The 26,822-nt window shown below is 37.8% G+C and overlaps 1 protein-coding gene across 4 annotated transcripts in view; it reads left to right on the top strand.

Moving 5' to 3' along the window:
• The window catches only part of RAPGEF4 (Rap guanine nucleotide exchange factor 4), a 355,797-nt gene that overhangs the window by 34,084 nt on the left and 294,891 nt on the right, over positions 1-26,822 (top strand). For all 4 annotated transcript variants that reach the window (XM_043992057.1, XM_043992055.1, XM_043992056.1 and 1 more), the window contains exons 2-3: positions 15,110-15,252; positions 25,222-25,310. In XM_043992057.1, the coding sequence (XP_043847992.1) occupies positions 15,110-15,252; positions 25,222-25,310 (232 nt within the window). The remainder of the gene's footprint in view (positions 1-15,109; positions 15,253-25,221; positions 25,311-26,822) is intronic.

Below are 26,822 nucleotides of genomic sequence, written 5' to 3'. Positions count from 1 at the left end.
CATATTCATGACATCTATGGATATTCAAAACCTACTTAATTATAATGTGAATTCACCTAATTATCAAAGCCATTCAGAACATGAGGTTGGAAGACTGATTACTTAATGATGTATTCTAAGCCATTAATATTTTGACATATTCCAATATTTCACTGTGCTTTGTGGTTTAAAAGTTCTTTAAAAATTCCTAACTCTTCATAAACACCCTGATCAAGTGATCAGTGTTTATTATCTAGACATAACAGATGAGCATGCCTGAGTCTCTAGTAAGAGACTTACTTAGGACACATGGTGATTTAGAGGGAGAGGCAAGAATAGTCCTCTAACGTTGGTGACTCCTTATACCCAAGGTCCCCATCTTTGTGTGCTATGCTTGTATGTCAGCATCCTAATCATTCCATACTATCTAATTATCATCTATGAAAAGCTGAACATTTCAAAGAATCCAGCCTCCCTCTCCAGCCTGGTTATATATTACTCTCCTTCCCCACCCCATGAAACTGGGTTTCCTGCTGTTCATTACATATGACATTTCATTTCCCATCTCGGTGCCTCGGCACTGGCTATCCCTTATCCTTGGAATGTACTCTCTTCGTCTGCCTTGTGGATTCTCTTATTTTCTTTAAGATTCAGCTTATGTTTCATCTTCTATGAGTCTTTCCTTCTCCCCTTACCCAACCTATCCCCTCCACCCTCCGCCCCAGCTAATGCTAGTGTATTTATTTGTTGTTCAGTCATTGCAATCGTGTCTGACTTTTTTTTTTTGTCTTTTTCCCATGCCTTCATTTATTATAGATCTTCTAAGTGATAATGGGAGAGATGCATGGTGGCTCTGACTAGCCTCCATCATATTGGGTTTTTTTGTTTTTGTTTTTTTTAACATATAAGGTATTTTATTTTTTTCCGTTACATGTAAAGATAGTCTCAACTTTTGTTTATACAAGCTTTACAATTTCAGATTTTTCTCCCTCCCTCCCCTCCCTCCCCCCCCTCCCCTAGACAGCAGGTAATCTGATATATGTTATATCTATATATCTATATACATATACATATATATATCTACACACACACATATATATATATCCATAATACATTAATCCTATTTCTGCATTAATCCTGTTATAAGAGAAAAAAATCAGGGCAGTAATGCAAACCTCAAATAGAAAAAAAAACCAACAGCACCCAAAACAAAAGAAATAGTATGGTTCAATCAGCATCTATACTCCACAGTTTCTTTTTTTTTCCCCCCTTGGATTTGGAGATCCTCTTCTATTATGAGTTCCCTGAACTCTTCTGTACCATTGCATTGGTGAGAAGAATATAGTCATCACAGTAGGTCAACACTCAATGTTGATGATACTGTGTACAATGTTCTTCTGGTTCTGCTCATCTCACTCATCATCAGCTCACGTAAGACCCTCCAGGTTTCTGTGAACTCCTCCTGCTCATCATTCTTACAGCACAATAGTAATTCCATTGTATTCATATACCACAACTTATCCAGCATTCCCCAATTGATGGGCACCCCCCTCAACTTCCAATTCCTTGCCACCACGTAAAGAGCAGCTATAAATATTTTTGTACATGTGGGTCCCTTTCCCCTTTCCATGATTTCTTTGGGAAAAAGACCTAAAAGTGGAATTCGCTGGGTCAAAGGGTATGCACAGCTTTATCGCCCTTTGGGCATAATTCCAAATTGCTCTCCAGAATGGTTGGATCAGTTCACAGCTCCACCAACAATGAATTAGTGTTCCAATTTTCCCACAGCTTCTCAAACATTTATTATCTTCTTTTTTTGTCATTTTAGCCAATCTGATAGGTGTCAGGTGGTACCTCAGAGTTGTTTTAATTTGCATCTCTCTAGTTGTTTTAATTTGCATCTCTCTAGTGTCTGACTTTTCATGACCACATTTGGTGTTTTCTTGGCAAAGATACAGGAGTGGTTTGCCATTTCTTTCTCCAGTGGATTAAGGCAAACAGAGGTTAAGTGACTTGTCCAGGGTCACACAGTAAGTAGTGTCTGAAGCCACATATAAGCTCATGTCTTTCTGACTTCAGGCCCAGCACTCTATCCATGGTGCCACCTAGCTGCCCAATGTGTTTATTTTTACATTTATTCTATTTTAACATGGGTTTCAACATTTTCAGAAATTTTGAATCTCTATAAATTATTACTTCAATGAAGATGGAGGGAAAGTTGTTAATCTATGCTTTCTTTCGCCAAATAAAACAAACTTAATTCTTCAATACAACCCCCAAACTGAAATAATCTCAAATTTCCCCAGAATACTTTACCTGCATCTTTCTTTCATCCACATGACACTCTCCCTTGTGTTACACTTAGAACTTGTGGCACAGAACCTACATTCTGGTTTTAATCAATCAGTCATGGACTGCCCCACAAACTCAGTTTTTGATTTGTAACCCTACTTAGGGTATTCTGGGAATCTCAGAATGTGGTTTAAGCCTACATTCAACAGAAAAGTTTTGTCAAAGGGCTCTCAGGCTAGATGTGCACTGGGAATTAGCTTGAACCACTTTTTGTTACATTTTAGTGGGAGCATTTTCACATCACAAATCATCCAATGCTTGTTTGATTTAATTGGTTTGTTCACTTATTTAGAATTAAGAAACTGAAAATGTTGAAGATGCAGGTTAAGCTTAAAAGGGTATCATTCATACATTTTTCTTTCTTTTGAGAGCCAACTGTTAAACATTTACTAGCATATCCCTTCTTATAGGCTCCACAGAAGCTCTCCAGCTAACAATATATTTTTGGTACCAGACAGTCTTCTTTTCATCCTACAGAAAAAATACAAAAAACACAGAAGACTCGAAGGACTGTTTCATTTTTGTCTTCCTCTCCCCAGTGCTTAGCACAGTGCCTAGCCCATTGTAAGAACTTAATAGATGTTTGTTGAATGGAATAATGAGCAAATGAATAATGATAATGAGTGGAATTAATAATAATAATATGATTGAATGAAATAATTAGGATATTTTCTTTTCTCACCTTTTCCCAGGATCCTTTACAGGCCTTCAGATTTCTAGTACCATCCTGCCTTGAATGTCACCTGCAAGGAAGGTATATTTAGTGTGTAATTTAAGATTCTAAATGTGGATTCTAATCTATTCCCCCAGTTTGGGGGAACTGACTAAAAATCACTGATAAAACGAGTTTAGGTTTTTAAGGGTTTATTGGAAAATAGAAAGAAAAAAGATTGAGAACAGAATTCTAACAGCCTGGCATTCCTATCTTTCCTCAAATTTCCTGTGAAGTCCTCTCCGCCACCACCATCAAGTCAGGAAGCCAAAAAGCCCCAGCCTTCTCTGCGCAGGCTCCCTTTCCTCCTTCCTGTCTCCTCCCAGACCATAGGAGGCTCCTCAAGTTGATTGGCTGGTAGCCTTGATAGACAGCACCCATGAGCAAACGTCATTTCCTGACGCCAAGGAAAAGCCACAATGCCTCTGAGGCATTTTCCTCATGGTGGAGCTTTCCCACAGCAAGTTTCCAGTAGGTGGCATCATCCAATCATTACATTAGATTGTTAGGAATGGCTCCCGGCCCAGTACCATAACTCATGGAGATTGGGCTGTAGGTTTGCTTCTTTATATTATGGTTCTTTACTCTTGCTCTTTCAGCTCTGAGTGCTCCTGTTGTTTCTCTCTATTTGAAGTTGATAAACTCAAGTGGAGCTCCTCTGCTTCTCTCTGAGTCCAAGAACACCTTCACTGAGTGATTACTCCTCTTGAAATTCCTTTAGTATTTCTCCACTGTGGCCATCTCTGGGGTTAAGAAGTTCCCTGAGAAGATGAACATGGATGAGCTGGCTGGGCCTCCCTGGGCACTCTAACCTGCTCTCTGGGTGTCTCTGAGTTTTCAACTCTTGTCTTTCTTATTATAGAACTCTTTCATTTCTGCATCTCTAGTTAGTTTCACTTTCATCCCCCATCAGGTCCTCCAAAATCAGTTCCACATGAAAGGCTAGATCTACAATAGCTAAGGCTTTATCACTTATCCCTTTTGGGGCAACAAGTACCAGGATCAGGCTAATCCTCTGCATGCCATAAAAAAAGAGATGGGATCAAAATTCTAAATGAAATATCATTGGGAATGTTTACAATGTATACACAAGTGTTTTGGGAGGTCCGGGCCCAGTTCGAGGCTCAACTTGCTGGGGTAATTTAGAGGGGATGCTTCCTTTGGGAAAGCAAAGTGGTTAATCAACCAGATAATGAAACAAACATGTCAAGGGTACCAGAAAATTAGGTGCCTTGAAATTTATAGCAGAAACCTAATAGGAAGCCTTACTTCCTCATTTATTTGGTTACTACCTGACTAAGACCAGGTTGTGATGCTAATCCCTAATTAGGCAAGCATTCCACTCCCCAACAGCTGTAACTGTTTTCCCATTAATCCCCCTACAAAAGCACTGTCTTCCCTCTGTCTCAGCGAGGAAGAAATCTTAAATCTATTCCTCCTCAGGAGTTGAAGTCTTAGATTTCTCCTACTGACCATGTCCCTCATAATGAATAAAAATTGTACTATCTCTGATCAGAACATGTGCAAGAGTTAATTCTTTAACAGAGGGATATCCAGAACCAGTGTCTCCCCATGACACAAGGATTCTTAACCTCTCTTTAAATTAATTTCAAGGATTCTTTGTCAGTCTGGTAAAGTACAGATTCCTTGTAGAATGATATTTTTAAATACATAAAATAAAACACATAGAATTACAAAGCATACCAAAGATTGGGGAAAGTAAAAATAGTCTGGGGGCAGCTAGGTGGTACAATGGATAAAGCACCAGCTCTGGATTCAGGAGGACCTGAATTCAAATCTGGCCTCAGACACTTGACACTCATTAGCTGTGTGACCCTGGGCAAGTCACTTAACCCTCATTGCCCCACAAAACAAAAAAACAAAAGCAGAAAAGAAAGAAAAGAAAAATAGTGTATTTTTCCCATCCAAGTTAATTGACTTCCGGAAATCTATGCATAGACTCCTTGGAGGTCTGTGGACCTAGATTAAAAGTTTTGGAGTACAGGGAGATATCTTCAAAGTCAGAACAAACATAACATTGTAGGCCACCAGCCTAGTAAAGGCCCTTATTAACTTGTGCCTGAACTATTATTATGGCCTCTTAATAGGCCAAATATGTCTTCCTGCTTCTGTTCTCTCCCCTATCTGATCTATTATTTATACCAGAATAATATAAATGAGTATAGGTCTGGTAAGGTCATCTCTCTACTAAGTAATTTTCTTTTCTTTTTCTCTTTCTTTCTTCCTTTCTTGCTTGCTTGCTTGTTTTTGTGGGGCAATGAGGGTTAAGTGACTTGCCCAAGGTCACACATCTAGTAAGTATCAAGTGTCTGAGGCCGGATTTCAACTTATATCCTCCTGAATCCATGGCCAGTGCTTTATCCACTGTGCCACCTCGCTGTCCTAGGTAATTTTCCTTAGCTCCCTATTCCCCTCACATTAAAGTTAAAGTTATTTTGTATATTATAGATTTAGCCTCTTATATGGACTTTACTTTTGGGATCCAACAGATCTGATGGGGAGCTAAAGTGTATAGATCACATAGGGTCATCTCTCTACTGAATGATTTTTTAGTGACCCCTATTTTCCTCCCAGTAAAGTTCAAGCTATTTTATCTGGCATTCAAGGCCATCCACCATGCCAAGGGAAACCCCTTTATATGGACAAGTAACTCCCATTTCTATTCCATCTTTGCTCCACAATTGCCCCTCCATCATCCCTCCCTCTTTCACTTATTTCCAATCTCTGCCTTTCTACTAGAGGCTACCTATAGGATACAAACATGTCCATGTTTTCCCCATCCTCAAAAACCCACTTATTGGATTTTTCCCTTCCTGGCAATATTATCTTCTCTTCTCTATTTTCAGGACAAGCTTCTAAAGAAGGCAATTGACAACTGCTTCCTCTACTTCCGCCTCCTCTCACTTCTTCTTAAATCTTGAAGTCTGGCTTCTGACCTTATCTTTCTACTGAAATACTCCCTCTAAAGTTATTGATGATTTCTTTTTTGTTTTGTTTATATAAAATTTTTATTAGTATTTACTTTCCCCCAATTACATGTAAGACAATTTTCAACATTAGTTTAAAAATACAATGATTTCTTAATTGCCAAATCTAATGATCTTTTCCTAATCCTCCTTGACCTGTCCTGTACCCTTTGACACTGTTAACCACCCTCTTTTCCTTGATGATCTCTTCTTCCTAGGTCTTCATGACACTGATCTCTCCTGCTTTTTCCTTCAACATGTCTGACTGCTCCTTTTTTTAAATAAACATTTTTATTTAAAGTTTTGAGTTTCAAATTGTATTCCTCCTTCCTTCCCTTCCTTCCTGCCTCCATGAGGCAGTAAGCAATCAGATGTAGGTTATACATGTGCAATTATGTAAAACATTACCATATTAGTCATTTTGTATAAGAAAACTTGAATAAAAGAATAAAAATGAAAGAAAGCAAGTGAAAAACAGCTTGCTTCAGTCTGTGTTCAGTCAATATCAGTTCTTTCTTTGGAGGTGGATGGTATGCCTCATCATTAGTCCTTTGGGATTGTCTTGGAGCATTGTATTGCTGAGAATAGCTAAGTCCTTCACAGTTCTTCATCAAACAATATTGCTGTCACTGTGCACAACCTTCTCCTGGTTCTGCTTGCTACTTCACTATACATCAGTTCATACAAGTCTTTCCGGGCCTTTCTGAAATCATCCTGCTTGTCATTTTCTTTTTCTTTTTTAAATTTTCATTTTCTTTTGAATTTTCCTCAAGTTACTTGTAAGAAAACAATAAGACACATTTTTTCCACAATGATTTTTTAAAACTTTGTTCTAAATTTTCTTCCTCTCTCCCTCCTCAATTCTCCCTATGAAATCAAGCAATTCCATATAAGTCATACATGTGTAGTTATGCAAAACATCTTCACATTAGTCAGGTTGTGAAAGAAAATAGACAAAATAACTTTAGAAGGATGAGCTAACAAATAAAACTATACTTCAATCTGTATTCAGATACCATCAGTTCTCCTAATTAAGCCATCTTTGGCTGGAAAATAGTCTCACTCTGTTCTTATGTGGGTTGGGGTGCTCCAGGAGTTGTCTTATGAATTATTTTTTGAGTGTGTGGACGGGTTATTCAAGAGTTGGGGGAGTCACAGCCTTTCCTCCTCCATCTTGTCTCCACCCTTCCTCATTGTCATTTCTTATATCACAATAATATTCCATCACCACTGTATACCACAGCTTGTTTAGCCATTCCCCAATTGATGGGCATTCCTTTGATTTCCAATTCCTTAGCCAACATAAAAAGAACTGCTATAAAATATCGTTGTACCAAATAGGTCCTTTTCTCTTTTGGGGGATCTGACCTCTCCTTCTTAGTCTCCTTTGCTGCATCTTCATTCAGGGTCACCTAAAACTCTGTCCTGGGCCCTCTTCTCCTCCTTCTATACTGTTTCACTTATGAAATCACATCAGCTTCCATGGATTTCATAGAGTCTCTTATGCAGATGATTCCCAGTCTATTTGTCCAGCCCTAACTTCTCTCCTGAGTTCCGGTCTCCCATCTCTATCTGACAATTGGAGATCTCTAGTTCTCTAGTTGGGGTCTTATAGACATCTTTTTTTTTTTTTTTTGGCAGGGCAGTGAGGGTTAAGTGACTTGCCCAGGGTCACACAGCTAGTAAGTGTTAAGTGTCTGAGGCTGGATTTGAACTCAGGTCCTCCTGAATCCAGGGCCAGTGCTTTATCCACTGGGGGCAGCTAGGTGGTGCAGTGGATAGAGCACTGGTCTTATAGACCTCTTAAACTCATCATGTCCACAATGGATTTTCCTGTCTTTCTACTCAAAGCTTCCCCCATTTCCAAACTTCGACCACCACCATTCTCTAGTCATCCAGGTTCACAATGTAGGTGTTAGCCTCAACTTCTCATTCTTTCTCATCCCTCATATCCAACCAATTGTCAGATTGTGTCATTTTCTACTTTTGTACATCTCTTGTAACCTTACTCTTCTGCCACTGCCACTGCCACTGCCCTAGTGCAGGGCCCACATCATTTCATACCTAGACTATGGCAACAACTTTGCTTGGTTTCTCTGCCTCAAATCTCTCTCACTCCAGTTCATTCAGTCTAATACAATAAACATTTATTAAGTGCCTACTATGTGCCAGGGCACTGTGCTAAGTAATTGGGGATACAATTAATAAAAATAAAGATAGTTTCTGCCCTCAAAGAGCTTACAATCTAAAAGGGGAGACAACACAGAAAAGGAGGCAGGAAAGGGGGGCAGGGAAGGGAGATCAGGGGTTACCTGGAGCCAAGGCATCTTATTTCATGGAGTTGAAAAAAGGCAGGGCAGCAGATGCAGAGTGGAATGATGAGTCCAGTTTCTGCCCTCTGTAAAGGAAGGCATTGGGAGGGTACTCCACCGTCTGCCTTCCAATGGGGGGTGGGGGGGGGGAGAGGAGGCTGAGGGAGGCAGTGTCATTCAATGCTTGAGTTAGCAGCCTGGTGATGACTTTATCCTAGGAGGGGCATCTTTTTTCCATGGAGCTTAAACCAGGCAGAGCAGCAGATGTCAACTCAAGTGAATCCTCCACTCACCTTTCAAATTGATCTTCCAAAGGTACAGGTCTGACTATGTCCTCCCTCCCCTCATTCAATAAGCTCCCTATTACTTCAGGATCAAATAGAAAATCTGCTGCCTTTTAAAGCCCTTCATAACCTGTCCTTTTCCTACCCTTCCAGTGTTCTTATACCTTATTCCCTCTCCTGTCTGCAGCCCTCTCCACCCCAACCTCCATGTACTCTGGGAACCAGTAAACATTGGAGTCCTTGCTGTTCCTTGTATAAGACACTCCATCTTCCAAATCAGGGTATTTTACCTGGATGTACCCTGTGCCTGAAATGCTCTCTCTTCTCATCCCCACTTCCTGGTTTACCTAGCTTTCTTCAGTTCTCAGCTTAAGTTCAACTTTCCGTAAAAAACTTGTCCCAGTCCTCAACCTTCGTGTCTTCCCTCTGAGATTCTATCTAATTTGTCCTGATATATACATCTTGTCGTGCATAGTTATTTGCATGTTATCTCCCCATTACACTGTAAGTTCATGGAGGCCAGAGTCTATTTTTCCTTTCTCTGTATCTTTAGCACTTAGCACAGTAACACACATAGTCAGCTTTTAACTGCTTGTTTAATTTTAAGCAATTATGAAAGTCTCTTGTGATAGCTTGGCTTCTGAGGCCCTTGGTCAGATACATTGTCCCTAAGTGGAGGTATGGTTATATTAAATTTGCTATACATAACAGTTTCTTTTTGGTTTGTATTATAATCACCCTCCAGTGTGCTTTCTGGCTCTCTTTCTTATGATTTTTATGATCTCTATCCTGTTAGGTCAGGCTATGCTGTGTGATAATTTTTTTTTTTTGGTGAGGCAATTGGGGTTAAGTGACTTGCCCAGGGTCACACAGCTAGTAAGTGTTAAGTGTCTGAGGTCGCATTTGAACTCAGGTACTCCTGAATCCCAGGGCCAGTGCTCTATCCACTGCGCCTTCTAGCTTCCCCGTGATAATTATTTTTAACCTTGCAACTGACAGGAGGACAGCAATAAACTCTTCACTATTCATATCCCCAGCACTTAGCCTGGCAATAGTAGGAGCTTAATAAATGTTTATTGACTGATCAACCATTTGAGCACTAGTATTTTCACACATATGAATAGGACTTATGCATAATATGACATAAGCCAAAAAAACAAACCTTTCTCTTTCCATTGTTCTTTCCATCTCCTTCCCTTCTATTATTCTAATTGCTTAGTCCTTATCTCAGGTAGAGGCTGCAGATGGGCAATGAATTCAGTCTAGAATTAAAAATGAAGAGAGCACACTGGATTGCCTTTGGGAAATTGCACCTTTCTTTTTGTGGTTTCCAAGCTCCTACTTGAAACAAAGGCCCATCTTCTTCATAAAGATATTCTCCCAGGGATATTGTATGTTTATGAGTTATGGAACAATATGGCGTCTGAAGAAATCAAGTAGAGAAACACCCAGATGACACTGGAAAGAAGCATTTTGAGCCTAAGCAATTTTCAAAACATTGCAAAGAATTATGCAGGAGAAGTGATTTAACAGATTCCATCAAATAATGTATGGTTAAAAAAAAAAGTGACCCGGTCATATCATATGAGTGATGGGTAAAGGATAGTCATCATACCACATGGATATCCTCCCAATGTCAAGAGAATGAGTCCCAAAATGTTGTTTGGACATCTATGATGGACTTATGGGAGAACATTGACAAGAGTTATTAAGGTCTGGGAGGCATAAATTGGATTTTGATCTGCATCAGTGAATGAAATACCTGCATTAATGAGATTCCAGATCCATTGGCTTACTGGGGTATTTTTAACTTCTCACAATGCAAAGCAGGTAGCAGGATGTTATTTTTCCAGTTTGTCTGAAATAATAGATTTTTAGCACTTGCTTTTCCTACTCAAATTATGGGCTATTCTGTTTGAATTGTTTTGTTTAGGAACATTAGGAGATGATAAATACTTCAGCAATCCAAGTGGTTGATAATCTTATTAAAATAATGGCATGATCAATGGGAACAATTCTGACTTCATAGGGTTTTCAAATTTTTATTTTTTTATTACAAACTTAGCAAACACCAAATAAAGTGAACACTACTATATATATTATAGAATAGAAAAAAGAGGGATTGCACATGAAACTCTGTATCACTATTCTTCGTGGGACTTTAGAAGGTTATATACTATAACCTTCTAAAAGCAGCTATTGTTACTTTCCTAATCTGTCCACATCCTTAGAAGACCTTCTGATGTGTTGGTGTGTGAACTTACTCCAATTGACAAAGAATCACAAACCATGAAAATTCTTATTGTCTGCTGTCAACAAAGAGAGGGTCAGAGAGAGTTTTGGCATCAAGATTAACAGTCTATTAACTATACGGAGCTTCTTGGTCTCTTAAACATTGATCATTTCTTTATCTATAAAATGGGTATAATAATAGCTATCCCAATGAATAAAGTTGTTGCAAGGATAAAATCACATAATTGATATTGCCGTCCTTAGAAAAGCAAAAAATGCTATATATTCACATATTCAATATGTGGCACGTTAACTATTTCACATTTAAAGTGGTTATTGTTATTTGGAGGGGAAAACAAGCACCCAACCCAGAAATCTTCCTTTAAAATGTTTCCTTAATAGGGAACTCTTTATTTGTTTAGGCAGATGTATCTTTTGACTCTCTTTAATTTGAAAAAAGTACATATTACTATAGATTAAGAGCCAAAAAGTCTCTTAGAGGCCAACTTCTTTCTTTAAAGATATGGAAAGTGAGGGCAATTTGGAGTTCTATGATTTACCAACAGTCTTACAAGTACTGTCCTATTTATGTCTCAGGAGGATTTGCATCCAAGTCCTCTGACCTACACTCTGCTACTTCACAACACTATGTCAGATGATCTGGTTAGCTAACCTTTCTTGCTTCCTCTTGTAACTTGTACAACCCCAACCAAAGGGTGTCCTTTCCCTAGCTATAATTGAAAACATGGGCTTTTATTTTATATAGAGATATCTAAAATAGTTCAGGGACCCTCAAAATTAAGTAGAATTTATTCTAGAAAATCAGAATTGGGCCTCTAAAAGTTATTCTTTGCACTTCTCTATATACACTTGCAGATTCTTGGCCCTTTCTCTGAGGTGACGATCAGAACTGGGAAGGACCCCCAAAATCATGTAGTCTAAGCCTCCTCTCTTTAAAGATAAATAAAGTGTGCAAAAGTGAACTAGAGGCTTCTCAAAGGTCATATAGTTTTATTTTATTAGATTTTGTAGAGATTTCAACATTCACCTAATTTGGATATTGGATTAATTTCCTCAGCTGAAGGAAATCAGCTAAAGAAATATTATAATACTTCACCAAGTAGCCATAGTCTTGGGCTGCATTGTACATCCTTCAGCTATACAAAGAGGTGATAGTTTCATTGTATTTTGTCCTTGTTACAACACGTGGAATATTGTGTGCAGTTCTGGGCTCCACAGTTAAAGAAAGGACATTGGTTTCTACCTTCTTATAGGTGGCTAAGTCCGGCCAGAAGTAAACATTTCTTAAGTCTACTAAGTGCCAGGCACTGTGCTAAACTGGCACACAGAGGAAGGCAAAAGACAATCCTTGCCCTTGAGAAGCTCACACTCTAAAAGGGAGACAACACATAAAAGAAGCTGAAAATTGGGGGAGGGGGACAGTTAATTGGGGGAGGGAGAAAAGGGACATGATGAAGTCTGAAGTTGCAGAGGGAGGGAGGGAGGAAGGGGCCCCAGGAGGAGGGAGATACTGAGGACATGTGAATGTGAGAGCTCATGTGACCTTGCAGAATGATGAAAACGCAGAAGCATGATGAATCTGGGTGGGGAAATGATGAGATGGCTGCCCTTGGTGGCCCTCCTTAATAGAGGGTCTGGGAAGAACTTTTCACTGTCCATCCTCCATCCTCTCCAATCAGAGGAAGGGAGGGGCCTGACTGGCAAGGGGTACTGAGGAGGTGTGAGTTTTATGTTGATGGGATTCCAAAGAGCATGATGAAAAGCAGGAGTGCAGCCAGCTGGGAAATGATGCAGTAGACGCAGGTACTGGGTCTGGAGTCAGGAAGATCTTCACTCAAACCCTGCCTTAGACATTTATTAGCTGTGTGACCCAGCAAGATATTAAAGTGCTCTGTGCTTTAGTTTCCTTATTTGCAAAATCAGGGGTTGGGCAGGGTAGCTTCCAAGGTCCCTTTCAGCTGTAAATCTTGTAATAATCTGGAATGTCCAGAAAAAATGGCAAGCAGAGAAGGGACTTTGAGTCATGTCTTATGAGGATAAGTTGAAGGAAATGGGCATCCCTAGCATAGAGAACAGGCTTTGTGGGGACAAAATAGCTTTATTTCAGTATTTGGCAGACTCTTGTGTGAGGAGGGAATACGTCGGCTTTGTTTGGCTCCCTAGGGCAGAACAAGAAGGCGTTCCTCTTGGACACTGCACTCCTGACCCATCCTGACTCTCAGATGATCCCAGCCAACTCTCATATCCTGGGATTCTGTGACAATCTATCTTCCAAGCATTTAGAGCCTCCAAAAGCCCATGAACGTAGATAATGGACGTGTTTGACCCAATACTATTGGTGAGGGTAAGAAAGGTGATAAAGGAGATTTCATCAATGAGGTAGGATTTAAACTGAGCCTTTGAGGATGACCAGTTGTGAAGAAATCACTTGTTGTATTCTGTTTGAAAAGCAGACTGAATATCTGAGTCCAGGCTGAAGCAAAAAAGCGAAACACTTGAGGGGGCCTTGCAGTAGTTACCAGAGCAAGTGAAAGGGGCAGTGATTAGGAGGAATTAAATCCAGGGAAAGTTGCTTTTGTTGTTTCCCTTTCTCCTTTTCCTTTGAGACCGGAAAGACTGAAGGAGCCTATGAAACACCCAGAGAGCTAATTGGGAGAGCTTAGAAGGCAACTCTGGTGCTTCCTTTGTGAGCTCTAAGTAGGCAGCCAAAGGTTTCTGCTGATAGAGAAAGTAAAGGCTAAATAGAATCTACCTCTGAGCTCTTAAAAATCAGGCTACCCTGATACTTAAAGCTCGAGAGCTGTAGCCACACTGTAAATCTAAAATTTACATTAAGAAGGGGTACAGGGTGAGTCAGGTCATTGGCTATTTAAGTCGAAAGGGATGACAGGAGTTGAATTAAACAATGGTAGGCAGGAGGAGAAAATACCAACTGATTTCGAGATGTATCTATTTCTTCATGGTTGTTCTCTAGTATATTATCCTTTTCAGAATGTTGCATCAGTCAAGGACCTGAGATTTCTTCAGTGTGGGAATTCCCTTCGTGAACACAGAATTCTGTCTATAAGTCTTAGAGACTTGTCTCTAGTTACACAGCTAGTAAGGGTGAGAAACAGGGTTCAAACCCACTTCATCCTGAGTCCAGGTCCAGCACTCTAGCATGTCATCCATCCACTTGCTACACCACATTACCTCCCAGAGTGAATATAGAATATTGGTGGCAAACTCATTTGTAACAAGAAATTAAATACAAAATGACAATTTAGAAGTGTATCTTTTTAATTTTTGGTCTCATAGCTGCCCTTTAACTTCTTTGCATTCCTACAACTAAAGTCCCAACTTCTGCAAGAAAGTTTTTCCAGTTCTCTTTAGTCATATGTACCTTCCCTTTGAAACTACACTTGGTTTATTCTGAATATCTTTTGTATTTACATAGTTATTTGTACATTGTTCCTCTTCCATTAAACTGTGAGCTCCTTGAAATCAGGGTCTGGTTTGATTTTGCCCTTTTGTTGTATCCTTAGGGCTTATCAGAGTGCCTGGCACATAATAGATGTGCATTAAATTCTAATTGACTAGACATGCTATGTTGAGACTTAAAATAAAGCAAGACCCTGAACATCTGCTCAACTATAATTAGGTTCTACTTTTAAGAATTGGGGGGGAGAATGTTGACAAAGTGGGTCCTTTAGAGACAATTTTAATATTTACTAGGTACTATGACATCAATTCAAGCAAATGTCCACATGACTGTGCACATGTCCTATGGCCCGATAGCCTGGAAAGCTTAGTTTCTCCTAGACATTTATAACTGTCAAAGAGACAGTATGTTCTTTTATTCAATTATGTATTTTCTATGATATAAATAAAATGATTAAAATAACTGAACATAAACAGTTGGCAAATAATGTTAATGGATACAAATATTGCTATATTCTTGTTATATCCTGTCTTGTAGATTCATTCTTGGATACCAATAGTTCTTCAGTGTTCTGAACTCATATTAATGCCTATTTCAAAAGTTGCTATATTATGGCAACCTGTAACAACACTGGTTAAAGGGTTTTATTGTTGCAACCCCAATAAGAATGTGCTTTAAGTTCTTATTATTTTAAGAACTTGGTGGTAAATTAAAACTTGAAATCAGAAGAAATTGATTTACTTAGCTCCTGGTTGTCTTTTTAGGATTACCCCCCCTTCCTGAAACTGGTGTGCCTTCTTTTCTTACAGACCTTTGGAACGATCCAGTGAAGATGTGGATATTATTTTCACACGACTTAAAGAAGTTAAAGCTTTTGAGAAATTTCACCCAAATCTTCTTCATCAGATCTGTTTATGTGGTTATTATGAGAATCTGGAAAAAGGAATAACATGTAAGAAATTTAACTTCAGTGGGATATTTAGCTTCCATTGTCTTTATCTTGAGTAGACATTGTCCTCTGGGGATAAATAACACATCTGATAAACCCAAATGTTCTTTTCTCAGGTATTGAATCTAAGCATCAATAATTTCCATCAAACTTGTTTTCACTTCAGAAGGTGACCTTAGATTTATGGTTTAGTCTTAAATATTTAAACTAAATATTGAGGATGAAGTTAGGAGACACTTAACTGTGGAATCCTTGGTCAATATCACCACCTACTCTAGTCCCTTGATTGATATTTTAGAATCTTTTCATGTTTGCTTTGGTAAGCTCCTTTGCTGATAAGATTTTTTTCCTGTTGACTTTTGCTTCCAGCTTAGGCATAGATAGTAGGGAAGACATATTTTAAAATCGAAACACATAGTTCCTCTCCCAACCCAAGAAAGGCATGATATAGCATGAAAGAAACTTAGCTAGAAAAAAGAGGCAGCTCTATTAATGCCAGTGCTTTCATTAATTTGAGAGTTGTGTTCACTTTCAGTGTAAAGTAAGAGTTAAGGGAGAGCTGGGCAAAATGACATTCAGTGTTTTCATTTGAAGTGTTATGAAATCAAGACATACATATATTAAAATGTTACTATAAAAATATGGACAGCTATGTCGTGCAGTGGATAGAGGGCTGGGACTGGAATTAGGAAGATTCATCTTCATGAATTCAAATCTGGCCTCAGACATTTACTAGCTATATGACCCTAAGCAAGTCATTTAACCCTGTTTGCCTCGGTTTCTTCATCTGTAAAGTGAAATGGGAAAGGAAATGGCAAACCACTCCATTGTCTTTGCCAAGAAAACATCAAATGGGGTCACAAAGAATTGGATATGATGGAAATGTCTGAACAATAACAAAATAAAAATATTGTTCAATGCCAAAAACAAAGGACTTTAGAATTATCTACTATTTTGAATTGTGTCTAATGCTACTGTCCTCCATTTACAAAACTAATTAGCACATTAACACAGTGCTTGGCACATTGTAAGCACTTAATAAACACTCTATTTGTCTAATAGAGCACTTGGTTAAAGATTTAAAAACACCCTTTTAAACTCTTTCCTAATGTAAGACAAAGGTATAATATTGTTCAAATAAAACAACTTTGATTTGGGTGATATACATATCTACATCCACATCTACATCTACACCTACACCTACACATGTACATATGCATACATCTTTTATATGTGAGTTTTTGTCTTTGGCAGTTATTGCCTGTAGTGATCAGGGTATCTTTAAACTTTTAAGCTTTAAAAAAAGAGGAAGATGGAATAAAGCAGGAAGTTACATATCTCTCTCAAATTCCCCCTTCCAGATTAGTTAAAATAATGCCTCAAAGTGAATTTTAGAGCAACAGAAATAATTAAAAGTTGGGGAAAAGCAGTTGTCCTGTTTAAGACAACTCGCAATGATGTTAGGAAAGACCTAACCTTCTGGGGTGGTGGTCTGGTGAGATCAAAATGCAGAAATTGAAGGCTGATGCCCCTTGAGTCAATAAACATCAAGGCCTGGGGGCAGTTATATTGGGGGCAGTCTTAGCTTTGGGCACTTTTACCGCACAGACTGTATGGGGTCTGGCAGCGGGTCAGGGGAAAATAGGGGGGATTCTCCAATGATGCTAGACGCTGGGCCCAGGCATGCTGACCAGATGTGGTGCCAGGCTGTGGCTCTGAGAAGCAAGTACACTGAGTGCAATAGCAGAGGAGTGGGATTCTGCTGGTTGTGGTTACTGCAGGAGAGCAGAGTCCATGGTGTCAGTTCCAGGACAGAGAAATGAGCTAACACTTGCTGCCACCAGAGGAATTGACTGAAGGGAGGAAGAACATTGGTGGTGACAATGGTGCTGGGAGTCCTGTTTGAGGTCTTGGGGCAGAGAGGAGTGCCCAGGGTAATTCATAGATGAAGCACGAGCTGGAGGACCAGGGACCACACCTGGTCTTAGATTATGGAACATTGGAAGAACCAAAAAGTCAAAGACCACCAGATAGAGGTCAGAAAACAACAGTGTAGAAAAATCTGAAGCTTGAGAGAGACATTGTCTCCTAAACCACAGGAACAGAACCCAATCCTAACATAAAGTTAACAGCCAAAAAAATTGGTCATTAAAATGAGTAAGCAACATAGAAAGAATGTGACCATAGAGAGTTACTATGGTGATAGAGCAGATCAGGATTAAAACTCAGAAGAAGACATTGGAGTCAAAATAGCAATTTATAAAGCCTCAAAGAGAAATCTAAAATGATCACAAGCTCCCCCCATTCCCACTTACTGAAAGAGCTTAAACATGATGTTCAAAATCTATTAAGAGAGGTTGAAGAAAACTTAGGAAAAAATAAGGGTAATGCAAGAAAAATAAAGAAAATTATGCAAAGAAAGCCATCCAATTAGAAAAAGAGATCCAAAAACTTACGGAAGAAAAGAACTCTTTAAAAAATTAGAATTGGACAAGGGGAAGTTAATGACTTCATAAGACATCAAGAAATATTAAAACAATGAAAAAAATAGAAAATAATGTGAAATATCCCATTAGAAAAGCAACTGACCTATAATACAGATTGAGGAGAAATAATATAAGAATTGTTGGACTACCTGAAAGTTATGATTGTAAAAAAATAATTAAGATACTACACTTTAGGAAATTATTAAAGAAACTTACCCTAAAGTTTTAGAACTAGAGGGTAAATCAGAAGTTGAAAAAAACCCACTGATCACTGCCTTAAAGAGATCCTCAAATAAAAACTCACAGGAACATAATATCTAAGGCCAAAGATATTAGATCAAAATAGATAAAATATTACAGGCCAAAAAGAAAACATTACAAGCAATAGAATGAAACAATTATTGTGAAGGTACTGTAAGGATAATACAAGATTTAGCAGATTCTAGCATGGGATATGATATTCCAAAGAGAAAAGGAGCTAGGTTTGCAACCAAGCATAACCCACTCAGCAAAGATGAGTGTAATCCTGCAAGGGGAAAAATGGATATTTAATAAATTAAAGAACTTTCAGGTATTCTTGATGAGAACACTAGAACTGAACAGACAATTTGACCTTCAAGAATCAGGAGAAAAATAAGAAGGTAAACAAGACTAATTATAATGGATTTGATAAGGTTAAACTATTTACTTCTTATATGGGAAATGTTATTTGTAGAATATTATCATTACTAGGAAAGTTTGAAAGAGTATATGTAGATAGGAGGCTGGGGGCTGAATTGAATATGATGAGATGATCCTAAAAAATAAAACTTGGCAGGGAAAAGTAAAATGGAGCAAATTATATCATATAAAAGAGACATGAATAGAAGGACTGTTATGGTGGAGGGGAGGAGAAGGTGGAGGGCAGGTACTGAGAGAACCTTATTCTCACTGGAACTGGGTTAAAGAAGAAATAGCCAATGCATCTAGTAGGGTATAAAATTCTTCTTAACTTACAGATAAATAAAAGGGTAAGGGGATAGGATAAGTGAGGGACTCTTAGAAGGGTGTGTAGATTAGGGAGGCAGTGGTCAGAAGTAAATTTGACTTCTGGTGAAAGGGTAAAAAGAAATATTAGGATAAATATTGAGGGAAAATATAGAAGGAAATGCACAGCTAGCAATTTTAACTTTGGATGTGAATGGGATAAACTAACCCATAGAACAGAAACAAATAGACGAATAGATAAAAAACGAGAACCTGACAATATGTTGTTTTTAAGAAACACATTTAAAAATGAGCGACGCACATAGAATAAAAATAAAAGGCTGGAGTAGAATTTATTATGCTTAAGATGATGTAAAAAAAGCAGGGGTAACAATCATGATCTCAGACAACGTTAAAACTAAAATGGATCTAATTAGAAGAGATAAATGGGGGAACTACATCATGTTAAAACTATAGATCATGAAATAATATCAATATTATATGCACCAAATGTTATAACATCCAGATTTTTAAAGGAAAAGGCAAATGAATTACAGGTGGAAATAGATAGTCAAATTATAATAGTGGAGGACTTCAACCTTCCCCTAGCAATAGCAATAGGTGAAGAAAAAGAAATTGAAGGAATCAGAATGAGCAACAAAGTAATAAAACTATCTCTTTTGCAGACAATATGGGGGTATACTTGGAAAAACTTAGAGATTTAACTAAAATGCCAATTGAAACAATTGATTTTAGCAAAGAATCAAAGCCCTGCAAGAAGAGACAGTAAGAGACATTTCATTAAAAATAACAATAAATGGGGCAGCTAGGTGGCGCAGTGGATGGAGCACTGGCCCTGGAGTCAGGAGTACCTGAGTTCAAATCTGGCCTCAGACACTTAACACTTACTAGCTGTGTGACCCTGGGCAAGTCACTTAACCCCAATTGCCTCACTAAAAAAACAAAAACAAACAAACAAAAATAAACAACATAAAATACCTAGGAGTATATCTTCCAAGGCAAACCCAATAACTATATGAACATAATTATAAAACACTTTTTATCTAATAAAGATAGATTTAAATAACTGGAGAAAGATTAATTGTTCATGGATTGGCTCTGCCAATATGATAAAAGTGACAATTTGGCCTAAAAGGATCTACTTATTCAGTGCCATCCCAATCAAAATACCAAATTATTATTTTATCAAGCTAGAAAAAAATAATAAGAAAATTCATTTGGAAGAACAAAAGGTCAATAGTATCAAATGAATTAATGGGGAAAAAAGTAAAGGAAGGAGGCTATAGGAGTGCCAGATCTTAAACTTTATTATAAGGTGGTAATTATTAAAACTATCTGGTACTGGCTAAGAAATAGAAAGATGGATCAGTGGAACATACAGTAGACATACAGTAAATAATTATGGTAAGCTTGTGTTTGATAAATGTAAAGATTTAAGTTTTGGGGATAAGAATTCACTATTTGGTAAAAATTATTTAGAAAACTGGAGAGAAGTTTGGCAGAAATTAGATATAGACCATTATCCTACATCATTCACAAAGATAAGGTCAAAATGGATACATGACCTATAAATAGAGATATTATAAGTTAATTGTAGGAATATGGAACATATTCCTATGGAACATATCTATCTGGAAAGGAAAAGAATTTATGAATAAACAAGAGATATAGAGCATTATGATATGTGAAGTATATAATTTTGATTACATTTAATTTAAATGGTTTTACATAAATAAAACCAACATAGCTAAGATTAGAAGAAAAGCAGAAAATTTTGGGAAAAAATTTTATAGATGATTTCAAATAAAGGCCTCCTATCTCAAACATATAGAAAACTGTCAAATTTCTAAGAATATGAGTCATTTCCCAATTGATATAATGGTCAAGGCATATGAACAGGCCATTTTTGGATGAAGAAGTCAAAGCCATATATAGTCATATGAAAAAATACTCTAAATCATTATTGATTCCAGAAATGCACATTAAAACAACTTTGAAATACCATCTCAAACCTATCAGAAGGAGAACATGACAAATGTTGGAGTGGATGTGGAAAAATTGGGACACCGATACAGTGTTGGTGGAACTGTGAATCAATACAACTATTTTGGAGAATAATCTGGAATTATTCCCCAAAAGTTATAAAACCATGCTTCCCCTTTGACCCAGCAATACTACTAATAGGTTTGAAGACGATTAGGGAAAAAAGAAAGGAACCTATTTGTTCCTTTATGTGCCTATATAGTGGCTCTCTTTGTAGTGGTAAAGAACTGGAAATTGAAGAGTCTTCCTGAGTCCAGGTGCAGTATTCTATCTGCTATAACATCTATCTCACTCTTCTTGATGGTATCATAGAATTAGGGCTGGAAAGACATCCAAACCCATAGGTTTAGTGATGAGTGACAGGCAGATTTTTAAAAATAATTTATTTTGATAAATGGAGAGGATTGGAGTGTGTGTGTTTCTTTAGAAATTTTTATTAGTTTCCTACTCATGGAGAGTGGCCCAGGAGATATAAGTATGTGCCAGCCTCAGGCTCATTCTATCTCTCCCTGTATCATAGGCTCCTGTCTCATTTGCTGTTTGATTCCCCTTTTTTTGTTTGTTTTTGGTTTTTTTTTTTTTTTTTGGTGAGTCAATTGAGGTTAAGTGACTTGCCCAGGGTCACACAGCTAGTAAGTGTTAAGTGTTTGAGGCCGGATTTGAACTCGGGTCCTCCTGAATCCAGGACTGCTGTTCAATCCACTGCTCCACCTAGCTGTCCCTGCTCAATCCCTTTTTGCCCCAATTTTCTGCCATGATCCTGTAGGACAATCTTCATACAAGTGAAGCCCGTGGCCCTGTATGTCAATGTTAGTCATCTGTACTAGCAAATTTGGCTCACTATTTACCAGCTTTGGAGTGAATTTCCTCTTGTTGGTTTATGATTAATTTATATCTCCAAGACCAATGTTAATAACAAATATTGTATTATCACCACCCTATTCCACAAAACAAAAAAGAAATAGGTTCTACAATCCCGCCAACGAAAAGCATCGGCTCTTGCAGACATAGTAGAAAGAACATGAGAAATAGGTTTTGTGTTGATAGTTTTTCTTTTCTTTGACTCTCAGAAAGGGGTTCCTGAAAATCTTCTGCATGGAGAAGATGACACACAGGTATATGGAGGAGCACTTAGGATCCAGAGATGGTCAATAGCTTGAGGATTTAACAGCATTGGACTGGTGCTCTTCCAATATTAATTGCAGCATAAACTCTAAGTAGTAAGTGTGTAGGATGTTGAATTTAGTAAATTCTTTTCCAAAAACATTTTGCTTAGTTATACTAAAGATAATTACAGTGCCACATCTTCACTCAATAGCTCCATCTAGAATAGGAAAGCATACTCTTTCATGGGTTTCTCATTCTCCCAGGGTGGATTTCTATTCTTTAAGTAAATTACAATAATTAGCTACCTTTAAGGCTAATGAGAAATATAATGACACCTAAAGTCCAAGTGGTTCTCTCCTCTTTGACTTTAGAGAGTTTGTTTGAGACAAATAGCTATGAGTTTAATCGCACTCATGACAAGCCCCCAGTTAGAAAAATTATTGACATTTTTAGATAGGGGTTGAAAGCTCTGCCTAACTTAATTTATATGTATCTTCTAGTTAACTTCTGGCCTCATTGGGGTTGAAATTCACTGGAAATGTTTGGGTAATGAAGTAGTAGATTATATTATAGTGTCTATGAATAGACAAGAATTAGGAAAGGAAACTAGAGAAAGAACTGACCATTTCTTGGGACTTCCCCCCAGCTTGGATCTTCTGTTCTGAGGTGCTTTTGTGTTTTATATGTATAGTCTTTTTCATTACCTCTTATCTCTGCTTCAGCTCAGTCCTACTTTTGTTTCTTAAAGGTGTGCTGGAAACCTATACACTTCTTCCTCAATACTTATATGCAGGATCCAGAGGATGTAATGAAATCTTCCATACAATTGGATTAGACCTCTTATCTGATATCATTTCACTTTATCTAATGGCTTTCAAAGATTTTGTGCACTTAGTTCAAGGTTTTTGGATTTATTGATTTACTGAGACATGTTCTCACCTAAATGACGTAAAGTGGTGTCAACTTAACCCTTGCATAATTGTTAATTGTTGAACAAATATCGGCAAAATAAGTTTCTTGCTGCCATTTTGAAAATGATTCTCTTGAAGAAAATGTGATCCCATGAAATGACTGTTGAGTAGGGCAATGCTTGATTTGTAATTTGGGTTTAAATATAGTAGAAAAATATTAGTTCTGGAGCTGTAGAAGTACATGCTTATGACTTGTGTGACCTTGGACAAAGCACTTAACTTTCCTGTATGGGCCTCAGTTTCCTCATCTGTAAAATGAAAGCATTAGAATAGAGGACCACTGATGTTCCTTCCAACTTTAGAACTGATGATTCTTTGATCTCCTGATAATTCCTATCTGTGATGACTCATGAAACGGTGAACCATTTTTGGCTAAGTTCATGATAGATACATCCTCATCAGGATGTCAGTGATTCTTTTGAATCAAATGGATTCCAGGGTGTGATTGGATGCTACATATTTGGTTACAGACTAGTTTTCAAAAGATTACTTTTTTCTCTTAATGGGCATTAGTGTGGGGGGAAAAACCCTGTTTGTAGCCTTTAGAAAACCTTAAAGGAAAGGCTCCCAATCAGTCCCTCATAGGTACTGATGGCACTGATAAGATGAAGAATGGGCAAGATCACTGGAAGCAGTGTAGTCTCATGGCAAGTGTAATTTTTGGAATAGGTTCTAATTTCAGCTCAGTTGATTAGCTGAATGACTTCAGGCAAGGCACTTGACCTCACAGTTCAGTTTCTACTAGCTGTTCTATGTGCTTTCCACCTGCCTACTGGCATCACTATTTTGAAAGATACTTTTATTTGTAGAGGGTTTGTTTTGGAATCAGGCATTCTTACCTCTCCCCCCTTTCGCTGCCTCTGGTACTATTCTTTGGAATAGTTCAGAAATATTGTCTTAAATAGGTGAAGGAGATGGGACTTCTGTTGTCTAACACTCATTTCTATGACATTCCAAGTGAAAGAGAGAATGAGATTCAAAATTAAGAAGCTTCTTATGTAGTCATTTGTTAAATTATCCTATTAACTACATAATAATGAACAGATGAATGACTGGAGTAGAACAGTATTTTTTTTTTTTGAGAAGAATATATTTGACTGTTTTAGTAGAATTATTTATTGGAAAGGATATGAGATGAAATGCAGGTCTACTAGATGATAAACTTTCTGACAGCAAGAGTCACATCTTATTTATCTTTCTATCCTCCATAGCCTGACATGGAATATTGCACATAGTAGGTGCTTCTTAAGAAATGACTGTTATATGAATGAATATTGCTTTAAATGCATGGTAGCATGAGTATGGTAGAATGAGCCCTGACCTTGGAGTCAGGAGATCTGAGTGATTCTAATTTCAAATACTAGGTGTATGAAATTGGGGAAACCACTTAACTTCTCTGGGCCTCAGTTTACTCATCTGTAAGACTGGAGTTTGTAATATCTATACTATTTCTCTTGCACAGGGCTGCTGTAAAGTACTTTTTAAAAGTTAAAACATGGCATAAATGTGTGCTATTATACAAAATATAGACAGATTCAGGTATATTTTGTTAGTTTGCTTGTTTTTATATGTGTGGGTTAAATTACATGCCCAATTTGGGGGAGTTAATATTTAACATTTAAATTGTATTTTATTTAAGGTTTTCAAAGTATTTTACATGTATTATCTCCTATAAGCCTCAAAACAACTTTGTGAGTAGGTACTAAAGGTATTGTTATCTCCATTTTACAGATGAGAAGACTGAGGTTTGGAGAGGCTAAATGATTTTCTTTTCTTTTTTTTTCTTTTTTCTTTCTTTTTTTCTTTTTTGGTGAGGCAATTGGGGTTAAGTGACTTGCCCAGGGTCACACAGCTAGTAAGTGTATAGGGTCTGAGGCCAGATTTGAACTCAGGTCCTTCTGAATCCAGGGCCGGTGCTCTATCCACTGCGCCACCTAGCTGCCCCGAGGCTAAATTATTTTCAATTCAAAGAAGTGAAATATGAGAAAAACACTTAAGATGAAAACTATTTTGAACATAATTCAATCTTTCTTTGGAAAACCTTCAAGGATCATAGCAAATCCATCATAACAAATAGAAATTACCATCATTCTATGGTTTTGAAGAAGCCATTGCTTCAAGAATCTTCTTTGATAGGATATGGGATAAGCCAGGCTTCACAGAAGCCCTAGCAGATTTATCTATTTATGTATGAGTAGTAGGGTGGCCTGTTGTGAACTTGGAAAAACAGATTAGAGACAAGAATATTTTTTTTTAAAAAAGAGTTTTTTCAAACTAAAAACAGAGGTACAATTTCCCCAAATTTGTGATAATTTATAAGCAAATTCACTAAGTAATGAAATCAACTTATTCCTAGTCTATTTATGCTGTTTTTTCAGTATTTCGTCAAGGTGATATTGGAACAAACTGGTATGCAGTACTGGCAGGATCCTTGGATGTTAAAGTATCCGAAACGAGCAGTCACCAGGTAAAGGTTTGATTTATTTATTTTAAAATCAAGCTTTTTAATGGCCAGATCTAGTATTTTACATGAAAGAAAATTATTAAAAACAATCCAAACAACCCCATATTTTTGTGCATTCAAAAGTTTCTCACCGGAAAAATTCTTCTTAGCATTTTTATGATATCCCCATAGGATTCTGCTCAATTATAATGCCTTACTTTCTATTATGCTGTGTTCCCCAAGAATTGAGACCTTATTATCTTCAGGAAATGCAAGAGAATTCTGATCTTCATTATTGATACTCCCTCTTTCTCTATCTCTCTGTCTCTTCCCCCTTTATCTGCCTGTATCTCTGTCTTTTTTCTGTCTCTCTCTGTCTGTCTCTGTTTGCCTCTGTTTGTGTCTGTCTGTACCTTTATCCCTTCCTCTCTCATAAGAAAGGAAGATTGATTCCTTGGAAAGACAGTAGAACTGAACAAGGACAGCCAGAGAACAAATGCCGTTCTCACCCTTGGTACAATGGGCTCTTCACTTTCAGATTTCCCCCCATTCTGTGACATGCTCTTAAATTCTGCATGATGTGCTTTTTCTCTTTTCCTTTTCTTTTCTTTTTTTTTTTTTTGGTGGGGCAATGAGGGTTAAGTGACTTGCCCAGGGTCACACAGCTAGTGAGTGTCAAGGTTCTTTGGCTGGATTTGAACTCAGGTCCTCCTGAATCCAGGGCCAGTGCTTTATCCACTGTGTCACCTAGCTGTCCCTCACGATGTGCTCTTGAGGCGGATAAACTGATAGCAATAGCTCCTGAAGCCATCCCATCTCCTATGGGCTTCCAGGGTAGCAGTATGGGTCAGGGTCTTCCTCCAAAGGTAGGATGTAGCATTCCCTGACTTATAGAGGTGGCATTGTTTTAGGGGGCTGGAAAGCAGCTCCATCAGTAGCTAATCTTGATCTACAGCAAGAACAGAATGTTGCCCAGCCCATCCTAATGGCTTAGGATTCTTGGCATAGGAAACATATACTCTCAGTAGTTCCTACAGGGTACAGTAGAAAGGGCATTGGGTTTGGAGTGGGAGGATCTGGGTCCAAATCTTGCCTTTAACACTTATTACTTTTCTTTTTTAAAATAACACTTTTCCATCTCATTTGAAACAGAAACTTGTATGTGTTGTCTACCCCCTTAGAATGTGATCTCCTTCAGAGCCGGGAACCTTGCTTTCCTATTTCACTGAAGTACAGTGCTTTGTACGTAGCAAGTACTCAATAAATATCTTTCTGTCGATTCATTCATTCCTCTGTTCATCCATTCATTTATATGTGTGTAACTTAGAACAGTCATTTAACTTCTTTGGATCTCAGTTTCCACATCTGTAATATGAAGAATTTGGACTAGGTGACTTTTGAAGTTTACATCCTTGATCCAATAATCCCTTATGTTTGTTAGACCTTTTACTGCAGCTCTGCCGGGGAGGATCCCATTCTCCCCTACCTTCGCTCAGGTGCCACACATTACTTTAATAGCAGACAAAACTTTTCACT

The sequence above is a fragment of the Dromiciops gliroides genome, chromosome 3, assembly GCF_019393635.1.
Source record: "Dromiciops gliroides isolate mDroGli1 chromosome 3, mDroGli1.pri, whole genome shotgun sequence".
Classification (NCBI taxonomy): Eukaryota; Metazoa; Chordata; class Mammalia; order Microbiotheria; family Microbiotheriidae; genus Dromiciops; species Dromiciops gliroides.
The sequence above is the reverse complement of the archived record's forward strand: the minus strand, read 5'-3'. Positions and strand labels throughout refer to the sequence as shown.